Below are 23,628 nucleotides of genomic sequence, written 5' to 3'. Positions count from 1 at the left end.
TAGCAAAAAGTTCCAATTTCTAATGCTCTATTTAAGAGTGATGTGGTTCATTCCTGAGTTCTGAAATACACTGTGGAATTTCTTCCACTTATGCTAATAATGTGTGTAACCTGCTGGGCAGTGATGATTTCCCTAATGTTTTTTCTCAGGGAAGGATACCCTGAATGTCAGTCACTTCCTCTGCCCTTGGCTCTCAGATCTGTAGACCCAGAGATGGCCAGTGTCCTCCTTAGGATGTTTTAAAAGACACTCTCCTTACTGGCATTGGCGATCTTGCTAAGAACTGTTGTGAATTCTCTTCCGGTCCACCCGATTTCTTATTAGCAGATGATCTCCCATACTTTTAAACTACCCTCTTCCCTTTCACTTGAAACACTGAGTTCTAAGTTGCAGTGAGAAATTCAGAATTGGGGGGAAGAAGCTAATGTATTTCCACAGATTAGATGCACTTGGATCATATTGTGCTTCAACCTTCTTGGCCAAGGAGTCTAACCTAATGTCTGCAGATACTCTGATACTTGGTAGCCTTGCTCTGTGATTCTGTGACTTCCCTCTGGACTTCCTCTCAAGGTTAGATTTCACTGTAGTATCAGATTCTGAAACCTGCTCTCCCACTTCAGATCATCTTGTGATTTTCTTTACACGCCATGCCAAGGATCGTCCCTTAGCTGTCACCTCTAACTGCTGTCCTAGCTGCCTCCAGTATTGTAGAGCTTGGCCCTCTGATGCAAAAGTTGCATCACATTGTGGCTATTCTTAGGCTAAGATGCATCAAGAGTGTATCTAGACTGGTGCAACTGATTCCGGCCATCCGGTCACTCTGTGTGTGCCTCTGTCTCGACCTCTTCTAGGTGGGAGGACACACCATGCTCCCCATTCGTTGGATGCCCCCTGAAAGCATCATGTACCGGAAGTTCACTACGGAGAGTGACGTGTGGAGCTTTGGGGTGATTCTCTGGGAGATCTTCACCTATGGAAAGCAGCCATGGTTCCAGCTCTCAAACACAGAGGTACGGGGCGGGGCAGATGCGAACCTTGATTTGCGGGGAAGGCTGATAAGAGCTTTTATAGGCCAGCACTTAGACATAGTATACAAAGCATTCAGTGGGGTTTGGAGCCAGCAGAGCCCATGTCGGCATAAGTGGGAAGAGAGATCGTCTTAGTAGGAAAAAAAAATTGTAGCTGTAGGAAATGTGGTGTGATTGTCAAGAGAGCATGAAATCAGTTGTCGAAATTGAGATGCACGTCACGGGGCTGTTTGCTCTGCTGCACTTAAAAATCCCAAATGTTTCACTAAGACAGAAAATGAAAACAAAGAACAACTATGAGTTTTTCAATTGTGCCATCTTGTGGAAACACCTACTGGGCCCGAATAATCTGGGTTCTAAACAGGCTGTAGGCATGCCAGCCCCAGAGCTGTGCAGGAAGGTGCCTTGGAAAGGCAAATGTCATGCTATTGATAGAGCTGTGTAGGGCCTTCCAAGAATAAAATGAATCATAATAGTAAATGTAAGAATATACGCACTGTGTATTTTTATAATTTTGATTTACAATAACAATAAACGATGCTAGTCATCAAATTTTAACAATAGCTAACATTTAGTGCCAGGCATTTTTTAAAAGCAGATTCGCCTATATTAACTCAGTACTTTTCACACAAACACCTGTTAAGATTCAGGACAAAGGAAAGGGAATGTCTAGGGGCTCTGGACTACTCCAGAGACTGGCCAGATCCCAGAGGTGAGAGCTTCTGCAGCACGGAGAAGGCTTGGGCCATGGTCCAAAGCAAGATGCTTCTCAGTTCCATCTGGACCAGAACTGAGTGTTGTCCCAGGGAATTCAGTACAGCCTGCAGATCATAAGGGTCTCTTTCAACCCAGCAGATCTATGCAAGACTGCAGTTGTGCTTATGGTCTTCTGTTTTCTGGGAAAGCACAAGGACCTTTTAATATTGGACACCTATTCGAATATTCAGGGAAGTATCTTTCTTTTCAGAAGCTGTGTTCACCTTTGCCTTCCTATACCCTGTCTGTTTAATTAAGTGAATGTCCAAGACTAAAAAGAAGGCATTTCTTTAAATCTGTAATATCTCATCCTTTGCAAGCTGAATGAGTCCTGACCACATTTCCAAAAGTAGAGAACAAAACATTTTAATGCCCTTTAAAAAAAATGAAAGTGTGTATCTCAGAACTCATTTCTTGTGGTGCTTAAAACAAATTGTTGTAGGAGATGGAGGTAAACATACACACACACGCGCACACACACACATGCATACAGGTACACACATGCATGTGACACATAGCCACACATGTGTATGTACATAGGCACAGACATGAAGCACCCCTGAACACAGCCCCCATGTAGTTCGGTGGCCCTCAGAAAGAGGGGGATCTGAGCTGAGGGTCCTATTGGTCCCAGCAGATCTGGCCTGGATACCTAAGGTGGCTCAGAGTAGCTAACAGCTTGGTACGGCATTGGCCTTGAGGATGGGCTTCCTACCCTCAGCCGCCTCTTCTGCTCCCCTCACCCCAGTAGTCAAGTCCTGGCAGTCACTGGTGATGAGTTCCTCTCTAGGAGCTGACACCCTGGATAGCCCCTCATTGGAGGAGACGCTACTCGGTGCCTTTGCTCTTAGCACCGGCAGCTGCTACTGCACTTTGAACTGGACCCCCTTTCATGAAGGTGAAGGTGGCGGAGGGTGGAGACAGGCTCAAATAAAAACAGGGACCATACACAGCTGGAGACCTATCAGGCTGGCAAAGAACTGAGCCTTGTAGGCCTTTCAAGACTCTGGGGTGAGTGGGACCAGGAAAGTGCTGACACAGTGATTGTTTGACAGTCCATCCCAGGGTCAGAGGGACATAAGGCAACTCTTCAGACAAGGCGCTTTTGGGGTCAGCGTAGGGAGATGCAAAGAGAAAAAAGGCATTCATCTTGCCTACCTACATATAGACTAATTGGAGGTGGGGGGGGATAACATTTCTCAGGTACTCTACTAGAGATGATTCTGTGTATTTTGATCATCATGACCTATCTTCAAACCTAGTTCAGGTACATAAGTTGCCCAAGGTTACACCTGGAAAGTGGAAGATGGAACCTTGAAAATTCACATAGTCAGTGTTAGCAAAGAGGTGCCTTTGAGGAAGTAGAAATGAACCACCAATTACAGGCGAAGTCCCGAAGGGCCAGCTGGGGTTGGTCCAGCCGTGTGTTACTTGTTTTCTTCCTACTCCTTCGTGTGGCCTCCCCTGTGGTACGCTGGGTCATACAATCCCTTTTCTTGGCCTCATTTGGTCCTTACAGCAGTCTTAGGAGGTGGTCAAGTCAGCATTCGATCCTCATCTTACTGGGGAGGATGCTGAGATCCTATGAGGTTAATTGGCTTGTACTGGGCACCCAGCTGGGCAGTGGTGAATCAGACGGTTAGTCTGAGTGTTAAGACTTGTAAAGAAACAGAGTATGTGGTTTAGTGCAAAGAGCAAGTGAGGATGTGCCTCACTGAGGAAGGGACCTATATAGTGGCTTAGAGGTTATGGTGTGCACAGAGCCTATGACTGGGAGGGGAACTTGCCAGGAAGTGAGAGCTAAGGGAAGATGGGCCTGGAGGAGCCAGACATGCAGAGCTGCTTCAAGGAGGTCTCGAAGTCATGTAGGCTCCTAAGAGGGGGTGGGACTGTTCAGATGCCCATCTCTGCTGCCAAGTGGAAAATGAATGCAGCTCAGTCATCTAGGTAAGATTCAGGACTAGAAGGGAGAATGCAGTCAAAGGGCGAGGGAGGGTGGGAGTCAAAGGCCTGGCCTAAGAGATGGAGTCCAGAGGGGGGCCGTGGGCTGGACCAGCCAGGGCTGGATCGTCATCCTCTTAACCCACCCACAGAGCAGACGAGAAACTCCAGGCTGTCTCCAGCCCAGCCTCAGCCTGCGCTGTGGGTACCGCAGCTCTGCACCGAAGTTGTTGCCTTCTGCTGAGCTCACGGGGGCTGAGGCTGAGCTCTGGAGATAACTTCCTTGTTCTCTTTGCTTTTCCAGGTCATTGAGTGCATCACCCAAGGCCGTGTTTTGGAGCGGCCCCGTGTCTGTCCCAAAGAGGTTTACGACGTCATGCTGGGGTGCTGGCAGAGGGAACCGCAGCAGCGGCTTAACATCAAGGAGATCTACAAAATCCTCCATGCTTTGGAGAAAGCCACCCCCATCTACCTGGACATCCTTGGCTAGTGGTGGCTGGTGGTCACGAATTCATATTCTGTTGCCTCCTCTCTCCCCGGCCTCAGACCCCTCCTTTTCCACCTCACAAACTCTTTTCCTCCATCCTTGACTGAAGCAAACATCTTCATATAAACTCAAGTGCCTGCTAGATATACAACACTGAAAAAAAAGAGAAAGAAAAAAAAAACCTGTAAGGCAGTTTGGCATATATATATATATATATATATATATATATATATATATATATATACACACACATTTATGTATCTAACTATCTATCTATATCTACAGAGAGATACCTTCTTCTCTAAGACACAGAGAAACTGCTGATACAGAAACCGCAAGACTGTAACAACGATTCAGAAAATCTTCACTGTTATGAACGCAAATGAAAATTCCCTTCAATGTAGGCTGTGGCCCGCGCTTCTAATCAGCTCCGGCTTTTTGAAGCAGGAGACCTTGACGATGCAGAGAGACAATCTTCGTGTTGGGACGGGAGGGGCCGGGGTGGAGTGCCAGTCACTGCTGCCCGGGGGACCCCCTGCACAGGCGTGTTCGCCCCAAGCTCTGCGCAGGTGCGCGGGCAGACGGCACGGACCAGCTCAGCAAGGAAATAGCACCGGGCCAGGGGCTTCCGGAACGCTTCATGCTCCATCCCCTGACCGTCACCTCCACGCCTTCGCCCTTTCCTCCACTTCAAGACAATTTTCTAGTTGGTCCATTCTAGAAGGTAGAGTCCTGATGCCCTGGGGAGTCAGTCACGGCGCCTATAGGTAAATGCTGAACAAAAAACAACAAAACTTGAGACCACACGACAGTGGACTACATCCATCTTGGTGTAAACCAGGCTCAAGTTCTTTCCTGAATTTGAAAGAGATGTGCCATCTGTCCTCTGAACTTCAAGAACTGGACTTTCTGGATTTAAAGAACCACAAAAGGAAAGGCTGAAATGACCCCTATCAAGGCACTGCCTCCCATCTTTCCATCACTGGAAGGCTCCTTGGCCTCACCTCCCGCATTCAGGCTATTGGGGAGTTAAGGCGGAGGGTGTCAGACATCCCCCATGCAGTCTGCAAATGTGGACACAGCAGGATTCCAACAGCAGGAGGCTTAATTCCCTGCAGGTCTTGTAAGGTGTGCCCCTGTGGGTCTTCTGTTTCTCATCCTGCCTCCCCTAGATTCTAGCCCCCACTTCCTGGGCCTCTGCTAAGTCCCAGGTAAAGCCCAGTGCCGGGGAAGGGAGCCAGGTCTAGCAAGAGGCCGGGGCAGTGCATGCTTCAGGGAGCCAGGCCGCAGAGTGGGCAGGAGCCAGCAGGGGAGAATCTATTTGGCACCTGCACCCGGCCCCTTGGCATTCTCCTCACGTTTCCAGCCCCTGGAAGGATTGATGCATCTGCCTTTGAGCTGCTGTGAAAACGCAGGGGCTGAGAAATCGCTTTTGTGGGCTGGGGGCAGGGGGAGGGGCCGAGGCTGCACTCGGGTGTCCAATGCCTGGCCACTGCCGCAGGCTTAGCATCTTAATGAGGACCGAACCCTGACCGGGGAGAGAGAATGAAGCATTTGGGCTGAGGCCAGCTCCCTCTGCCCCAGCACCAGGGGAATCACTGCCTTCCTGGCTGCTGCTGTCAAGGACTGCGACAGGGGTGGATCTCCGGGCCCCCCAACACATGACAACAAAATGCCCTTTGAAACCAACAGCCTGGCCCCACAGAGCCCTCCCGCTGGGGAGGAGAAGAAACCCTTCCAGGCCACCAGCCCCTCCACCTCACCGCAAGCACAGACCACCGAATGGACTGGCCTTTGTCCAGTGGGAGCCTCCTGGGGCCCCCGACCTGGTCCCCGCCCTGCCAGCTTAAGGGACTGCCGGCAGCCTGGACGTCAGTCCCGGTCAGCTGCAGCATGGGCATCCTGGGTGGGGTTCAGAACAGCAGTCCACGTCTGTGCTTTTGCTTCTTTTTTTAGACCCACAAATTCCCCTCATGTCTATTTTTACTCAAATAGAAAAGAGCTGTGCTCAGACTACATAGGCCATGGTGAGATTCAGGAATCTGTGGGGCCGCTGAGCTGGACGGGATGGGGAGGGAGGTGAGCTAGAGTTTGGTGTGGGTTTTCTCACTGTACTGTGCTCCCAGCCCTGAGGACTTCAGAGGAGAGCTCTTTGGATAGACCACCTCAAAGGAATCCTTTGCTGTCCCTTGGCAATTACCCTTGTTGTCTTTCCACCTGGAGGCTGTTGGTCTCTTCTGGGGCTGTTAATGCTGGGTTGAACCATGCAGTCTGGTTTTGCCCTAGACAACTAAGGAAAAGATACTCAAGGAGGAAGCAATCTGGAAAGCCTCTGGGGGGAGGTGTCCCCTAGTTAGATATGAGGCTTCTTTTGCTGCCACATCCTCCCCAATACACTGTATGGCTTCCATCTTCTTGGCTTTGTGTCCCTAGAATGATGCTCAGATGCTCTGGGAAGAAGGGAGGGTCCGAAGGGGTTAGTGGACAACTGGGAATTTGGAATGTAGCACGGTTTCAGCTCAGGGCCCTGAGTCATCACGGGCTCATGGAGGAGGCAGTTCCTTTGAGAACAAGGAGAATGGCTTTGTCAGATTCCCCTCGTGTCTCCGTGTTGCCCTCGGGGTCATGGCCTCGTCACATCCCTTGGAAGCAGCTGCCTGTTGTCAGAGTGGGGAGACACTGGGAGGAGCAGAGAGAGAGGACCGGCTTTCTTACTCCCCTTGTTTTGTAGAGAGTCCTCAGTTTGACTTATTAACCTCAGCAGGTGGAAAAAATGAAAAAGGCTTTTTGGAGAGTGAAGGAGACAGGGAATGGGGCATTGAAGTGGGTATTCAGGGCTGTGGGCTGAGCAGAGTCGGTTGTTCCTTCTGTAGAGGGACAGGACTGCAAAAAGAGGGGTGTGCTTGCTTCTTTCTGGCCCCTTCTCAGCTCTGAAATCCTTAGATTTTAACAGCACTGAGTCTCTGTCCTTTTTCTCAGTTCCACTCTGGACTGCCAGGACAGCCCTCCGCAGGCCTTGGGTGGGTGGGGGCAGTTGCCCCAAAGGGCTCATGGGCCTGGGCACAGGTGGGTTCCCATAAGACACTCCTCTCCTCCTCTGTGGGTAGCTCTGTCAGGCCTAGAGGGAGCCTCCGATCTCCTTCACCTCCCTAGCCTTCCTCTGCACCCCAAAAGCCCTGCTGAAGGGTTATTTATTTATTTATTTTTAAAGAACTCGCTGTGGTTCAGTGAGTCTTGAAATGACATCCCATTAGCCAGTATGGCCACTCCAGTCCGCTTCACTCTTACGTCCCCTACCAGGCTCCACTAGAACTCGGAGGGCGTGGCTTGATGTGAGCCCCTTCATGACCATGGTGGATGCTCTGGGCCCCCAAGGCTGATCTCCCCGCCATGCCATCCTCACCCAGTCCCCACCTGGCCTTAGTGTGTGTGACTTGCTGTTGGATGCTCACCTTGGAGTAGGATGCCATGGCCAAGGTTCTTTCTGGCTCTTCTTTACTTTGGACATGAACCAAATGCTGCCCTCTGGTTGTATCCCTGACCTCTGAGTGGACCTTGAGGGTCACTAAGCCTCATTTAGTTAAGAGACAAAAACCCGATGCTTCCTCCACTCAGAAGACTGTGCACAAATCATCCCTGGAGAGAAGCTTCCCACTGGAGGCAAAGGGTCCTTGGTCCTTTGGGGTTCGGGTTGAACATGACCGTCCTCTGGTGATGCTCACTTTGCGGAATACACTAGTGCAAGTATTTTTGGTGCTAAATCCTACAGAAACCAACACCACCAGGAGGGCTGACAGACAGTTTCTGGGGCAGCATGAGCCTCAGCTCAGAAAGAAAAGTGAGTCAGTCATGCCTGGGGAGTACAGGATCCATGGGAGGTTAGGTGGGAATGTGGACTGGTGGACGGAACACCGAAACTCCTGGTTTGACTGTAGTTACTCAGGTGACCTTGTCCAAGTCAGCTCATCTCTCAGATGATCAGATTTTTCATCTGAGACATTTAGAAGGTTGGAATAGATATTCTTCAGGTCCCTTTCAGTTAAAAATACTATGTCCTGGTCTCACTTTTTTTGCTTCTATCTTGCTTGTCAGAAATAAGAGAGAAACTAAAAGATAAGTGTGGAGGGGAAGGAGGAAAAGTTACTAATGACAAGAAGTTGATATAGAAGGCAAATAAGGAAGGCTCAGTGACTGTTAGTTCTGAGGGTTATTGGAGGGAGCAGGCAGACAAGCCAGGGACCCCGTTTTCATGCTCTTCAAGGGAGGCTGTCACCTGGCCCCTTGGCTGACCTCCACCAGCCTGTCCCCCTCAACTAGCCATCCTACTCCATTCAACACCAACATCCCTAAAGGTGGAAGTAACTAGTCCACAATATGCAGACAGACCTGCCTCCCTCTCATGCAGGCCACTGACCATCTGTACTCTGGGTCACAATCCAACAGATGTTTAACTATAACTGCTATTGTGAGGAGCTGGGACATTGAAAAGAGGACAGTATTTGAAGTTGCAGACTCTTCGCCAGAGTTCTTCTCCATTCAGGAATGACGAGTGGCTTCTTTGCCCCACTTTTCCAAACCAAACAGCAGCAGTATTATTTTGACTCGAGATGTGGTTACTACAGTGGGCAATCTTGAGATTTGGGGTCTTCCCTGGGCTTTGCTCAGAGTCTGGAGCAAAGAAGCATCTATAGAGGTTTGTTGCATGAGCCTATGTGCTGCTGGCCTAGAGAACTGCCCTCAGACACCCCTGGGATGTCAATTGCCACCTTTGGTTGGGAGCCAACCTTCTAGAATACCCTATGGCGTTTGCTTTAGAACAAAAATTGGTGCTGTGACCACCATGTTTTTGGTTCCTGGAGCACCAGTATCTTCTTTGATACCAATATTTTTTTTTTTTTGGCCAACACTTAATAATTTTCAAAGAAAGATTCCAAGTTTTTGTATCATCATTAAGATATCAATATATAGGCTTCAGAACATGTTTTGAGATTGCTTAAGATCACTGGGAGTGTCATCCTAAGGAGAATATAGTCCCATACACGTGTGCTTATATCCATATGTTTAGTTGGAATGGCTTCAGTGAAGGTCCTCTTGGAATTAGCAGATTGATTCATGATGCCTGATCTCTTAGAGCCTTGCATTCCTCGGGGAAGAGAAATCCAGGGATGGACTGGCCTAAGAGACATTCAGAAAGGTCCTGATGGAAAATCTGCCATCTGATAAAGTTCAGTCATTTGGTGACCCCTGAATTAAATTATGCTGACAACAACATTCTGAGCATCTGAACATCACTCTTCCTGGTTGTCTGATAGATCACACAAGAACCAACCATTTCTTCCACATCACATCCCATCTGTTGGTTGCACTGAGGTGACACCAACCCCTAGGGGGGATGGGACAGAGAGAATGTGAGATGTTGATAATTATTCACTCTTTCTGAAAGGCACTGCTGACTGGACTGTGGTGGATGTGGTGAATAGCTGTGGCACTTCATTGTGTATTGGGACTGTTGCTGTGAGCCTAGGCTGTTCCACCCTAAGGATCTGTGTCTTGGCTTCTTACAGAGTCTCTGTTTCCCTGGTGCATTCTTCCTAATCATAGTTGCCTCGACTGCCTAAACAAATTCTGTACTTTGCAACAAGAGAGCCTCTGACACAAGTCTCAGTGTGCCAGCATAGACACTTCTCTGTTTCACAGGGAGATCCAAGGAGATTTGCCTGGGGCGGGGAGTGGGGTGCTCAAAGTACTTGGAATTCTTGGTCAAAGTAAGAAAATTCAGATTCCTCTCCCTCTTTAACTAACTACATTTCAAATTTAAAACAAGACTTGGTTTAATACTTACAGTGGGAGATAATGTCTTAAGCCTGTGTGCTGGGCTGTCTCCTGTCACGCAGAGGCAGGACAGTAAGCCCTATTAATTTTTCCTAATCACTAAGGTCAACGTTGCTTTGTGTGCAGTGCCGTGGCCCAAGCTTGTACCTTGTGGGAGATACTTACAGCCAACAAATCTAGAAGTTTCTAACAGAAGACGTATCAAGGTAGTATAGCTGAGAAAAGTCCTGTTGGATTCTCTTTCTGAGAAATACCCTGTCACTCAGGTCTTCTTTTCAGTTTAACATCTTATGAGAGAAGTTGGTTTCCTCTCAGTTTAAACACTGACAAATTTAGCTATCCTTCCTGAACATCCAAAGGTGTATTAAGAGCCTGGATGTCTGCTGTGTACATTCTTTTGGATGCAATGTCTCTAAAGCTCAATGAGAAATATGAACACCTAAACCTGGTAGTTATTCCTTCATTTAAGAAGAGTACATGGGAGTCATAAAAACAAATTTTGCAATATGTTAACAGGTAGGGCATACATCAATGATTAGCTTCCTTAAATCTTTTATGTTTTCTTGGAGAAGTGTTAATATTCTATCTCCATTTAACAGCTTCCCGACATTAGCTGATGCCCCCTGAGCCCACCTCTAAAGTGAATAAATAAACCTGGTCCAGATGATTTGATTTCTGCTTTCTTTGGGAGAGAAGGAAATCTCAGTAAAGAAGATTGTCCTTCATTTTTCATCTTTTTACTTTTTCTTTTCCTTTTTTTTTCCCCCTTCCGGCTTCTAACCTACTTCGATAGGACTGACAATCCAGCTTCTCAAACTCCGTGAAAGTCTTAATATGAGGTGAATCCCAGGACCACAAACAGTTTGGACTTCAAACAGTGAGAAAATTGGCGCTGAATGATTCAGCACACAAAGCAGAAAACTTTCATTTCCTGCAGGCAGGATGGAATTGACTGTTATATTAAGACTTCTGAAGGAGCCCTGCCCTGGAGTAATTTCAGTGCTGTCAGACAACGTTGACATCTAGATTAACCTCTGTGCAGTGAAGTTTACCGCAGAGCTCATTGAGATGCATGTGGTGGATCCCTGCAAATTCCATCTGGAACCCTTGGTGGCCCACCCTCAACAACCCCCCTCTCCGCTCCCCGCCCACTGCTTCCCCATCTATGAACTTTATAGCCTCCAGGGGCAGAGGAGCCATGGCTGGGATCTGACCCCTGGAGAGGGAGTTTTGACCTCTCTCTGCCCATCCCTGGTGCTGAGCCAGGCTTTCTGCTCAGTCGGAGTGACAGTGGTTGTCATCATATTGGTTTTCCCCTGAGGGGACTGCGAATCAAGGCATGAAATCCTGTCTGCTAAAGACAAACGATTTTGCAGCGTATCTTGATGTGGTACAAAGTGAAATGGTTTATAAAGAATTAGTGGGCCCTGTTCCTGGCTCCCCAGTCCCCCAGCACTTCCAGATTCAGAAGTAACAGGTCCTGACTGCAGCCTGGTGGCCCGGTCGGGGCGGTGGGTTCTGATGGACAAAGGACTTGCCGTAGGTCTTTGTAGGTCTTTCCTATGGTCCTAACAAGAGAGGCAGCTCAGCTCCCTTTCTCCTGGTTGGGAGAGAGGCTGTAGCTGTTCCCCAAGCCCCAGCTTATCAACTCTCCCCCTATAGGGCGGTGGGCTCCAGAAGGACCGGACCCCTTTCTAACTCACTATGTACCATGTGGAGGTGCAGCAGCCGGCAGAAATCTCTAAGCTGAAGTCACACCTTCTCTACCAACGGCCATTAATTACAGCAAAAGTCTTGAGAAAAGTCCTTAAGATGCATCCACTCTCAGACTGCCGCATCATCATGGGTGTTTTTGGAAGCTCACTTCAGGATTTTACAATATTTTACCTTAAAGTCCAGAGGACAAATTTCTCCAGAGTTTTACTGATTCTTTTTCTCCCTGAAGTTGTTTTTCCTGCTTTGCCTCTTGTCTTTAATATGAGTAACAATAATCTCCTTGTATTCACTTAGATATTTCTTTAGGAGGAATGAGAGTTTCTGGTCAAGGACACTGTGTTTATTGACCGGGAAAATAGATTTTCTGGGCCAAGTGATGTCACAACCATACAGAGGCAAACCTGATGACTTTATTTGAAAACAATTATCAGTGTTCCATTTTGTTCTAGGTGCTCAAGCTCACATCGTACAAACTACATTCATCTTTCTATTTTGTTACCTATACTTGTTCATATGCACACACGCACACGCACATGCACACGCACACGCAAATTGCCTCTGCAGTCCTGTTTGGTTCCATATGGTCCAACAAGCCAGTGTGCCCCACTTGTGCATCTCCCACCAACCTCCATTGGTATGTGTGTATAAGTAAGTGTACACCAAGCATGTGGTTTCTTATAAATGTAAATTTTCTTTTATCATCAACACAGCCATTGACTTTCTGACTTTCTGCGCTGTGGATCATTTACGACATTAAGACCTTTTCAAGGGAGACTCCGTCCTGAGTTTTCACAACCTTCATATTTAAAGGCTGGACTCATTTTCTCAGAAAAACACAAAACCAAACTAAACTTTGATGCAGATTTTATTTAATTCATTTTCGAGGTGGGGGAGAAGCACTGAATTTGGGCCTCAATAGTACCTATTAAATATAAATATAAATGTAAATTAGTTCAAGTGGATTACTGAAACTATCTTGGGGCTGAAACAATTCGATTGGAAACACAGATATTCAAATTGAATCAGAGCATGTAGGGAAAGGGTTAGATTTTCCTTGGGAAAGTTAGACGTTCCACAGGACTTGGACAGAGGACCAGGCTGGAAGTGATCTGGCTGCACTGGGTATGGCTTGGCTGGGTGACTATGTACAAGTCACCTCAATTCTCTGCGCCAGCATGCAAGTGTCCTTAGTTTAAAGTGGGCAGCCGGCAGCTACTTGCAGACCTGGGCCCCTTCTTTGATTGCAGGAATGTGGGCAAGCTAATTTGCATCTCGTCCATTGCTCAGATCTGTTCCAATTAAAGTCTCATCTAGTTTGCAAACATCCCCACCCTGAAGAGGTAGCCCCACATTAATCTCGTGTTCAATTTCTCCTTTGAATGATCTCCTGTGAACTCTTACTCTGAACACTGAACTCTTACTATCCACCCACCATCCCCCACCCCACCCCTTCAAGGTGAGCTTCTATCTCTGCAGAGTCAGGGGAAGCCCTACCGGCCCATCTCCCTCTTCCTCAGCCTGAGCATCAGCCATGCTTGTGATTTAGCTGAGGTTTCCGCAGAAGAAAACAGTGTGTTCTCGCAGCCATCAGTCAGTCTCTTTCCAGCTTCTTGGACCAAGTGATTAGCTCCTCATTAGCACCTCGTCAGTCGCTTTTGCACAAGAGACTCTGGGACAGCAAGCCTATTATAATGCCCTGTTCTGTCTTTTTGAAGTTATCCATTCTTTCTGTCTTGGTTAAGAGAGACTTGCCTGGCTACAAAAAAGGCAGAAATTCCTTCACATTTCTTTGGCTTTTTTCTGGCTGTCTGTTAAATATACTGACAAATGGTAAACCATGGTTTTCTTTTTCTTTCTTTTTTTCTCCCCCTAAGGTCCTATCAGCGTGGCTGTACTATGTCCCTGTGGAGTAAGAACGCCACATGTCAGCAAAGTGTTTATTTAGTGGAGAGCCTATAATATTGACACACAGATTTGCAGCAGCATTCAAATCTTGAAAGAGATAAAAGAGTCTTTTTCAATCAAATGAGATCTTTACTATAATGACACCAGAAAGGTTTATGCCTTAAGAACAGAATCGAACCTGATAATATGCTCTCTTTTTAGGGAACAATGAGGTGGAAGAAATTACCACAGGCGCTGGGAGACTAGATCCTTTATTCCACAAATCATTATGTATCAACAGATGCTTCCACTCTGTCCCTCCAATGGCTCTGGAAAACAGTAATGAACGATGATCAATTATCTACCTTTACAGTTAAAAACAAATTCATCATATCTAAACACACTCCAATTTTTTTAATAGAATGTTTTTCTCCTTCTAACTCGGGATAGCTCAATGTTGTTTCTTTTCTTGGTCCTTTTAAATATTTTCCATGAGATTTCTAAAAATTTCACCTTCATTTCTTCAGGAAAGACATGGGGTCTGTTTAAAACTCTGTGCATGAGGGAATGGTAAGACAGACTGAAACTGGGCTGGGTGGGTAGGAGTGGGCCTCGGAGGCAGGGGACTTCTCCGCTCTGATTTCTTGCTGAGTGATCTTAGAAAAAGCGTCATCCCTTCTGCGCCTCTGATTCTTCACCTACAAAAGAAAACTGCTGACACCCCCCTGCCAGCCACAGAGGGCTGGCTGGTCTGGGCACAGAATGAGGTCACAGCTGTCCGAGTGCTCTGTGAGCTCCACCAGGACCCCTCAGAGAAGTCGAGCCCACTTTCTGGGCAGCGAGTGTTTGCAAACAGTCTTGCTCGAAGCCGAGCTGTGAGCTGCTTTGGGGCCGTGCCCTGTTTTGAGGTGCACCTTTCTCATATCCCTCCTGCGGTCTAGTGTCTAGATTTTTGTCGTTGGCATTTTCCTCTTTGAATCACCATCAAGCATGGAGGGATAGCAAATGCTTTTAGAAAAATACAAGTAGGAAGAGGATGTTTTTATCCATTTTGCTTTGTCACTGAGAAGGGGTGGTTGGTAGATTGTGTTTTCAGGCCTGGAATCCTGAACATTTCGTGGCAAAATGGCATTTGCTGTTGCATTTAACTCCATATTATCCATTGTTGCTTAGGTTCTGTAGGTTTAAATGTAATATTTCTTTTTAAAAGTGGGACTGTATGAAGCTTCCTTGATAAATTGGGTGGTGAAACCAATCTTGAAGAAAAGCACCGGAAGTGATAATGACCCTGTAGCAGAATTCCCTTCATTCTAGGGCCAGCATTTTGTATAGGGGGAAATAACCTTAAGATGGAAAGCAATACCTGCTGAGGTGAAGACCAAATGCTAAACCACATTTCTGATAGCCTTGAGCGCTAATGAATAGGTGTGATTGGGATTCCCACTGAGAAACACATCTGATTGGAAATGAAGTCCCTGACGGTTCATCCTGAGGCCAGATTGCCAGGGTTACAACAATGATGTCATTTACAGCCTCTTAAAAAATCCCAGGTATTTGTGACACCAACAGCTATTTGCAGTGGTGGCTACTTGGTGTGTTAAATCTTTCAAACGTAATTTCCTTTAGAAAGGATCAGGTGGGATGCAACTGACTAAATACTTTGCATGTTTTTGGTTTTTGATTTAGAAAAATATCTTTTTCTCACTTCAGAGAGATGTCAGAATAACACTGAGTACCTGAAATCATATGAGATTCACAAATATTTTGCTCAAGTTCAATCTATCTCAGCTTCCCTTTTCTCTTTGTACCTAGAGCTCACTTTTTGTTTGTCTGAGAAAAGCAACACCTTTGTTCTGAGCCTCTGTCGCAGCGATCTTCCCTCTGCAGCTGTCCGGCAAGCTGAAAGCAGTCCAGCTTTCTTTGAAATGGGAGTCCAAACTGGGTTATGACTAGGCTTTTAAATTATGATGTGAAATTGGAGAAGGCAAGCTGGTTCAGGGCAATGTTCCGTGATTCATTCTGATAATCTCAAGGAGATGTCCTCCCTCACAGCGTTGTTTAAGGCCTGCCTTGAATAAGCCGTTTCCCTCTGTAACTTCCTAGTGATAAGACTCGACTATTTAAGGATTTCAGATGTATCATTTGAGAAGTAACTCACTGGATATGGGAAAATTTGATTTAATATGTTAACAGGAACAAGAACTTATTTTAATGCTTTCTTTTTCTTTCCTTTCTCTGAGAATTTAGGCTTTCTTGGGGACATTGCGATATTTTCTTTTCAAGCCTGGAAAAGATCGATTATAGTTCATGTCTAATAGCAAAGGCTCCCCCAAGCCCATTGCAGTTGGAGGCAACCCAAAATGACCCGTGTTAATCTTTTGTTACCCTCCAGAATCAAGGATCCTTCTTGGTTATGTGCGTGGGCCATGGCGGGTGAGCTCAAGGGTGTTGTCAAAATAAAATGAAAAGAAAGCGAGTTGGGACAAGAAAATTCTCAGTTTGAATGTGAGAGAAAACAGCTGTCTTGCTCTCTCCAGCAAATATTCGTGTACTGTTAAGGGAAGAATCATATTCTTTCTCAAGTAAATTGTATTTTCTGAGATTGTGTGTGTGTGTGTGTGTGAGTGTGTGTGTGTGTGTATTGGCTTGGAGGAGAGTTGGGTACATTAGGAAGTAGTTGTTTATGAGTTTAGACTTTCTCTTGAGCATAGTAAAAGCTCCCCTCAGTTTTTCAGAATGTGACAATAAAATTAGAGGTGGAGAGGAGTTCAGAGTCCCATGTTTCAGTGTACGGTAAATTTTACCCAAATACTTCTTTTAGAAACATTTAGTCCTAGCAAGCCAAAGCAACCTTATGTCTGCAATCGGTATCAGGAAAAAGGAATCAGTCTGTAGGTGGTTTCTGCTGACCCCGATGCTGCATCCATTTACAGGTTTCTCTTTTAAGAGTTTTTGAGTCCTTCACTCACAGGAAAGAATATACCAATAGGGCTCGAATAAGGAGGTGGTTTGGATGAGCTGCCCCATCAGTATTATGGCAATGCCTTAACTCACAGAAAAACTAGGGTCACTTTAGGGCTGCTTTCATTTCGAATGGAATAAAAAGAGGTTTTTGAAACATGTTCTGAGGACTGTCACCCAAAATCAGCCTTTGCTGAAAAAGTATTCAGTTTAATAGGCAGCGTTTTTTGCTTTTTCCATTTGTCAGTGATTTTGGGGTATCTGTTTTCAGCACCAGGGACAGCAAACACCTCCCTCAATTGAACCAAGGCCTGCTATCCTAACTGACCTGCAGGTCAAGGAAGGGCGGTGGAGGGGGTTTCTTTTACTTCCATTCTTTGGGGCCTCAACCTGGAAAACTTTATCCTTAAGTTCAAGTGCTTACAACTTTTATTTATTTCCAAGACTGTTTCTGTTATGTTCTCAGTCTGCTAGCAAATGATGGGTATTGGACTAACCCGCACAGGTCTCCTGGCTCAAAACAGTGGAAAGAAAGACACTTAGACATCAGTGGAGGTCACACTTTGGCACAGGAACTCTGCAAAAAGTCTTCACAAGACACCACTGACTTTTAAACTCCCAAATAGAGGGTTGCTTATTGGTAATCCCGGTTTTTAAAAAATTCTGCACATTTCCCATAATGTACAAGTCTATGTTCAGCTCCATGTGCATTTGAAGGCAGTATTTCACAGGAGTTGAGCAGAAGCTATGAACTTTGGGGACAGAAAAGGGCCCAGTGTTGCTGTTGTCAGGCATTCTGAAGACTCAGGGTGGGGCACGACTTTGAATGCCAACAGCCACCCTTTAATTCTGAATGCTGTTTAGCAGCTAACTTTGCCTTAAACAATCATCCTAAAAGTGCAAATGCCCCCTTAAGGTCTCCATCAGGATAGACTGAAGGGGTGCACTGAGAACATGTAGAGCAGAAGCACACGTTGTCACTTTGCTTGGTGATGGGCCAGTTGTCATATAGCACAATCATATGCAGATGTCATCTTAGAGGCAGCATTTCTCTCTTGGCTATCGGCAGCATTCTCCCCAGTCCTGTCAGGATGGACGCTGTGCTGGGAAGGCAGGAGAATCACTGAGGATTTCACCTTAAATACTGTCTTCTACCTCACAGATGTTCAATAGCGTCCACTTCACTTGCCTCTGAACCATCCAGTCCAAGGCTTTGAACAATCCATCGTACCCTCTCCTCCACTTTCTCTCCTTCTCTTCAGAGTTGCTTAGCATAATTCATAATATGTAGTGGTGTAAGACCATTAGGGATTCTTTTTAAGAATAAATGAAGTGGCAGAATGAGACCAGAGCCAGATCTCAGAGAGAGAAGTTCCATGGAGCTGTGATTTTGAACCTTGGAATGGTTCTGAGGGAAAATCCATCCTTTCCTTCCATTCCTTGTCCTCTTGAGGGCATCCCATTCCAGCGCTCACACTTGCCATGCAGGAAACAAGCCCATGGCAAGAGTTTCTCTTGATTATTTATGTGCGGATGGTGGGATGGCAGGGTCAAAAAGTCTCTATTGGAGTTCTTTAGAATAAAGGAGCTTTGGTTTATATTGAAAGCAAGGAGAAATCCTAGTTTACAAAAAGAATATGCACATGAATGACAAACAGCTATAGCAGAGTTTAATAAGACAAATCATTTCTCCTTAAAGCAGAGAGGAAGGAGCTGCAGATTGGCTGGTAAGAAACAAATGACCCATTGGCCGGGAGGGAAGGCATTCCGAGATGGAGATACAGAAGTAGGCATCTTCGGGAGGGGAGGTGATGTCCAGGGAAGCCTCAGGAGGGAACAGACTGGAGAATAAAATCCTATAGAGGCTCTCAGTACTTTTTCTGCAAAATTCCTAAAATTTTCTAGGGCACTTTTAGCCCTCTGCCTCCTTAGAGGCAAGCTCAGTGTTACTTCTGGGTTCTTAAGGCAAATGCCCCACAAACACCAAAGTCTTGTATTTTCCACTCCCAGCCGACACAGGCTGCCAGAGTGGGATTTGTTCCCCTTCCCTATGTGAAAGGGACTTGTTTTCCGGAGAAGTGCCCTTTAAATATCCAGCTAAAACTGGAGTTAATTTTTTGCATGAATGGCTTTTTACAGCTAGGTCTAAAGCCGAACAAAACTTGTATGAAACTAAGTGCTACTTTACATATCTTATTTCAAGGGAAATGAAGGATTTATTGCCGTGTAAATGATGTACACTGACTTGTTTCCTACTGGACATTACATGTCCCTTTATCTTTAGGCTGATGTTGTGCAGCAAACTTCCAATAACCTGGAAAATCAGCTGGTACCTACTTCAGTGCGCTAGTTGGCTATTATGTTCTCAGAGAGGAATTTTGCGAATGAAGTTTAGGTGCTCTTGTAACTGATTTCCACCCCATCCCTACGCTTTCTGTACTAAGAATATGTAAAATGATTATATCTTGCCTGGTCCCATGTGTTTGTGTGTGTTCCCTAATGTTTGTGTAAATATATTGGCCATCTGAAGGGTTCGTTGAATTATAGCAATTACTGGGCAACAGTGTACATGGCAGGTGGATATATGATACATGTATGCACTTGTTCTGAGGCCAAGCTAATCTTGCAGATTTTAGAAAGAAAACAATGGAGCATAGCTTGGGAGAATGTTACCGAGGGCTACAGTATTGCCAAGCCGCCATTTATTGGTGGAGACCTCGGCAACAGCAGAGTTGAGGTGTGCTCAACTGAATTTTACATCATTTATTTTCATCTCAATTGATTATTCCTCAGGTCTATTATGACTTAGAAATATTTTTCCATGATGTGTGTTTCTTTTTTTTTTTTTTTTTTTTTAACCCCAGGCCACTGCTGATCATTCTTGCTTTCCACCATTTGGATCTCAAATTTGTTAACTTAAAATGGGTGGCTGAGGTTTTAGTAAAATCTTGTTTTACTAATAGTGTCCGTTCCTTGAGGTACTCTTTCTTCCATTCTTTTCCTTTCTGACAAATACATCCATTGGTTATGCTAAATTTCTTTGCATCTTGGCAAGTCTTGGAGAATCAGTTTAGTGATGACTGTATTTGCCTTTGGAGAAGAGGCTCATGGTCTAAGTAAAATTCTTTTGTAAAGGTGTGCTTTATGCAAAACAGAACAACAACAACAAGAAAAAACAGTTTCTAACTTGGTAAGATGGCCCCAGGGTAAGGGGAATGTGTTCTCAGCTAATATTAAGGGATGTGTTGAAAAGGCAAGTGCCCTCCCTTCCTCTACTCCCCACCCCACCCTTCCTTCCTCCCCAACCTCAAAAGAAAACAGAAAATTATTTTTTTAAATTGTATTAATAATTTATGTTTAATACAAAAGGATGATTTAATGATATCACCAAAGGTCATTTCTCCCATTGTGCATGTCCTTCACTCTTGGCCCCGTACCCATCACCCCATTCTTCACCCTCACACTTCCATCCCAAGGCAAACTTCATTGTTTCTTCATCAGAATCTATGGGTGTTGGAGTTCAATGTGGGGGCGGAGATTTGACACCACGACACTAATGAAAATCAATCATTCTTCACTTTCAAATGGTTAACTACTACAAGAAGGCAAAGTCTTTTCCTGGTTTCTTTGCTTAGAAACATTTTATACATATATATGTATATATGTGTGTGTATGTATGGACATATGTATGTATATGCACATGTACATGTATATATGTATATATCCATCTCCAATATAAATATATCATATGTGAGAGTTGTAAATACTCCTCGGTCATATGTCTGTCTTCCTCATGGTATCATATCTTCAATGTTATGTTAACGACTCCATTTACTGATTGATGAAATCGTGTGTAGACCTGTATCCTCCTGACATAGTTTATGTAGGGTCTCTTCTCAAATAAAGTATAAAACGTCAATGACTTGGTTTTATTTGGATTCATTATTTAACGGGGGAAGTGTGTTGAATTTAAAGGTAGGTTAAAGTTTGGGAAAGTCCAAATGTGTGCACAGACTACGGGATTCAGTATCATCTTGAGAGCTGGGACCCTGGGTTGCTGAAGGTCAAATCACTCACATGATGTAGCCCCTGAGTTGTATATTGAGTTGAGATGACTGTTTCAGGAAGAACACACACATATTTGTGATCTGAGGCAGGGCCCAAGGACAGGATTGACTTCCTCCAGCTCTGTGTCATGGTGATGTCCTGTCACTCCACGTATGTTGTTACTCATCTTCCTAGTTACAATAATTTCAGTTAAAAGCCCAAGGAGGGATAAAATATATTTCCTTGGATGTCTTTTTACCCTAAATATTTTAGGGTTTTTTGGCATAAATATTTTAAAACTTCTCTCTCTCTCCCTCTTCTCTTTCTCTCTCTTTTATCCCCAGTTTCCCTTCTTTTCTCTGTATCTTTTTCTCTTCTTTATGACATACAATGTGTTTCTTTTAATGAGGAAGATTTATTTCCATTGATTTATGTCAGAAGCATTGATGGTTGTGGGGGAGAGACACAAGTTGTAATTTCACTCAGGAGAGTTCATCAGAGATATAGAAAGTTTGAAGGCAGGGTTTCCCCACCTTGTCGCTATGATGCTTTGGACCAGAGAATTCTTGGTTGTGGGGGTTGTCACGTGCACTGTGTGATGTTTTTTGGCATTTATTCAAGCAGTAGTACTCCTCCTTTGTCCCCTTCCTGGGGATGTCAACCAGTAATGTATCCAAATATTACTATAAATGTCCCCTGGGGAAGGGTGTGGGGGCGGTTGGGCAAAATTACCCTGGCTGAGAACCACTGGTGTAAGAGCTTAGGTCTTACTACACAGTAACACACAATATTAAGAGAGAAATTTCATTCAGGAAAATCTAGAGCCCCCGGTCATGCCCCATCCCTTTCTAGACCAGCTGCTTGTCTCCACCACGTGGTAAACCTGTCTCTGTTCTCCAAGCACATCTTCCCTCGAAGTCTGCTGCTAAGGACCAGGTTACAACTCTGCATTTGGGTTTTCAGACAGCAATACAAATCTCTTTCTTATCTCCATGTATCAAACATATCATTATCCCTGGAATACCTGTTCCTACCACTTTTTTAAGAAAATGTATAATTTGTAAGGCTCTGAGTGGGAAGAAACCCAAATAGCCTTTCTGAAGATTTTATCCCTTCAAAAGAAGATGGAAACTGGCATATCTAAAGGACAGAAGGCTTTTGTTCTTCAGTTGTTCCTTGTAATAAATTATATTTTTCACCTGGCCCTTGACACATGGCCACATAAATTACAAGGTCAGAATCAGGGCCCTTGAAAGCATGGAACCATAGCCCCCAGTGTATAAACTCTTTCTGATGAGTAGGTGGAACTTAGTCTTTCCAGGTAAGGGCTAGTGTTCTCTGTCCAGTGATATGTGTATATTTGAGTTGAGCTGGATTTCTCATTCTCCAAGACCCAGATCATTTGTACAGTGTTCAAAGCACTACCACTATGTCTCATGAACCCCACCTGTGAAAACACGCAGGATCCAGAATTCTGAACAACCTGACAACGTGGAAGTTACTAGTAAATCTCTCTCCTCCCCAGCATGTGGCTACCTTTGCATCAGTGGCTTCCTTTGTATTTTTGGCAGCATTGGGCTACCTGAAGGCAAAAGTAGATGTTTCTCAAATTAGGATTTTAAATGCCCTCAGAAGTCTAGCCCTGGTGGCTTGACCTGTTTATCATCTACTCCACGGTGGTGTGTGATGGGCGTGCAGTGAGGGACAGTGGGTCCTACCCCACGTATATGAAACCCGCATCCTCACCCTTCCATGGAGGACACCTTCCTCCTCCACACAAAGGCCAGGGGGCCCTGGGGTCTTGCATCTGCACTTCAAAACATCTTCACATGTGACTCATTATTTGGCATTTATTTTGGAATGACAATCCAAGGACTTCTAGGTCTGGAAGGTCCTTGCTTAATAATCTCATTCAACTACTTGCTTGAAGCTAGGATTCTCAAGTAACCAAAAACTGGGACAACCTCCCTATTGAAAGCATCATCCAATGCCGGAGGGCACGGCTAATACTATTGTCTTATGAAGACAACATGCCCCTATCATCACCCCAGTGGTGACACAAGAATCAATGGTCTAACAGGGAAATTTCAGAAAGAGCAGCGGGCCAAGGCTGCCTATAATAACATCGACAGCAGACATGCCAGGAAGGCACTAATTAGACACAAGGCAGAGGTACAAATTTATCAGAGCTGATGTCCCAGGTGAGGCGGTAATTTCCTGGCATGGATTTTGACATACATAGGAGTGAGCTCCCAGGAACACTGCCTGAGCTTCTCAGACCCCATTCCTCTAATGTTTCAGGTCATGGAGGGGCACCTTGCCCTGAGCCATGCCCTCCTCCTTGCTCCTGTTGGGATGCTCAAGGTTACTTAGTTATTAAGCAGGGAGATGTTCTATTTTAGCACCTCTCTTTCCCCCATTACTGAGGTTTGCAATGTTCTCAATTATTCAAATCGCTGGTGTAGGGCTCAGCAGAGGGTCTAATTACTGCCCTGCTTGCCACTTGCTGATAAGCTGCAAAGGCCAGGGAACAACTTTAAAGCAGTTAAGTAGGGAGGGCAGCTTCCTTGGAAATTTCTCTGGTCCTATTAGGGAAAGCTGGATGGAACAGCCTGGAGTAGTTGGCTGGATAAGGCCACCTTCTGACTACACATCATTGCCACATGCCCATGCCTTAGAAGAAAGCACACAGTACTTGTACTAAATCAGTGGCTCTCTGTGAGTGTCCTAGTCATGGTCCTTTCTTCTCAGATTTTTGAAAATATTCACACACCCCTTTTGTCACTCAAGCTCAAGTAATCTTAGCAGAAAAATGCTCTCATATAAAGAAGAAAGGCCATGGGAGAAAGCAAGTGCCAGGACAATGGCATTCCTATTGAAGCCACATCACTGTCACTTCTGGCCCAGCAAGCTCTCTGCAAGCTCTCTACAAGAGTTAATTCTTTTAAGGAGGACAGATGTTAATATTTCTATTGC

General features: G+C 45.3%; 1 protein-coding gene across 4 annotated transcripts in view; it reads left to right on the top strand.

Annotated features, from left to right (window-relative positions):
• NTRK3 (neurotrophic receptor tyrosine kinase 3) overlaps positions 1–4,382 on the top strand; it is a 335,000-nt gene extending 330,618 nt beyond the window's left edge. For 3 of the 4 annotated variants that reach the window (XM_031440536.2, XM_031440532.2, XM_031440535.2), the window contains 2 exons: positions 852–1,010; positions 4,030–4,381. In XM_031440536.2, coding sequence (XP_031296396.2) covers positions 852–1,010; positions 4,030–4,215 — 345 coding nt within the window. In that variant the 3' untranslated portion in view covers positions 4,216–4,381. Of the gene's footprint in view, positions 1–851; positions 1,011–4,029 lie in introns of all 4 variants that reach the window. The other variant, XM_031440537.2, reaches the window with a different exon arrangement.
• The last annotated feature ends 19,246 nt before the right edge of the window (positions 4,383–23,628 follow it).

This window comes from Camelus dromedarius, chromosome 29 (genome assembly GCF_036321535.1).
Source record: "Camelus dromedarius isolate mCamDro1 chromosome 29, mCamDro1.pat, whole genome shotgun sequence".
NCBI classification, from domain to species: Eukaryota; Metazoa; Chordata; class Mammalia; order Artiodactyla; family Camelidae; genus Camelus; species Camelus dromedarius.
The sequence above is the reverse complement of the archived record's forward strand: the minus strand, read 5'-3'. Positions and strand labels throughout refer to the sequence as shown.